Source organism: Entamoeba dispar, genomic scaffold, assembly GCF_000209125.1.
Source record: "Entamoeba dispar SAW760 scf_1105229460983 genomic scaffold, whole genome shotgun sequence".
Classification (NCBI taxonomy): Eukaryota; Evosea; order Mastigamoebida; family Endamoebidae; genus Entamoeba; species Entamoeba dispar.
The window spans coordinates 1-1,308 of NW_001854465.1; the positions used below are offsets into that span (position 1 = coordinate 1).

The 1,308-nt window shown below is 26.9% G+C and overlaps 1 protein-coding gene across 1 annotated transcript, besides 1 other annotated feature; it reads left to right on the forward strand.

The window, feature by feature from the left end:
- Positions 1–1,215, forward strand: EDI_138310 (alkyl/aryl-sulfatase BDS1, putative; the record flags this gene model as incomplete). The annotated part of the gene is made up of 1 exon (XM_001737935.1): positions 1–1,215. A coding segment is annotated over one exon (1,215 nt), but the record flags the coding sequence as incomplete, so codon positions are not given.
- Positions 1,212–1,288: a sequence feature (AT_rich).
- Positions 1,289–1,308: the final 20 nt, after the last annotated feature.

Below are 1,308 nucleotides of genomic sequence, written 5' to 3' on the forward strand. Positions count from 1 at the left end.
AAAAGTCATTTAAATTGTAAAGAAATTATTGAAGTTAATGAGAATAAAACTTATACAATTGATGGAGTTATTGTTGACTTTATGTTTACTCCAGGTGCAGAAGCACCCACAGAAATGATGATGTACTTCCCTCAATTAAAAGCTCTTTGTACAGCTGAAGAAATTAATAGACTAATGCATAATTTATATACTCCAAGAGGAGCTAAAGTACGTAATGGTAAAGTATGGGCTGGGTATATAGATTATATCATTATGAAATATGGAGATGATATAGAAGTATCATTTGGAACTCACAACTGGCCAACATGGGGAAATAAAAGAATAGTTGAATATTATGAGAAACAAAGAGATATGTATAAATATCTTCATGACCAAACACTAAGAAATGCTAACTTAGGGTATACTCCAAATGAATTACCAGAACATGTCAAATTACCAGAATCATTATCAAAAGTGTTTTATAATAGAGAGTATTATGGAACTGTCAGTCATAATATTAAAGCACAATATCAATTTTATCTTGGATGGTATGATGGAAATCCAGCTCATCTTAATGAATTGACACCAATAGAACAAGGAAAAAAATATGTTGAAGTTATTGGAGGAGAAACAAGATGTATTGAATTAGCTCAACAAGCATTTGAAAAAGGAGAATTTCAATGGGCAATAACTTTATTAAATCATTTAATATTTGCCAATCCAAAGAATGTTAAAGCAAGAGAATTAGCTGCTAATGTGTATACTCAATTAGGATATTTACAAGAGAGTGCAGTTTGGAGAAATGAATATCTAACAGCAGCAATGGAATTACGTTCAAGTGAAATGAAGAATACAATTAGTATGCCACCAGGAAATGATATCAAACATATTAAAGAAAGTAGTCTTAGTGATATTTTTGATGTATTTAGTGTTAATGTTGATCCAAATAAAATTGATGGATTAGATGAAGTTATTAATTTAATATGCAAAGACTCTAATGAAACAATAAGTGTTGTAGTAAAAAATAATGTAATAAATGTAAGACAAACAATTTCTAAAAATCCAACAATAACTGTTGAATCTACGAAACAAAATTTATTAAACTTTTATTCAAAAAAATTAACACAACAAGAATTTTTCAAGAAAATAGAATTTAAAGGAAAATTAGATGGATTTTTCAAACTTCTTGAATCAATTACAATTCCATCACCAATATTTGAAATTATTGAACCTTAATTTTAATTGAATTATTGGATAATTATTGAATTATTCTTTTTATTTAAATTACTTTTTAATCAAAAAAAAAAAACAAATACAAAGAAATAAGAA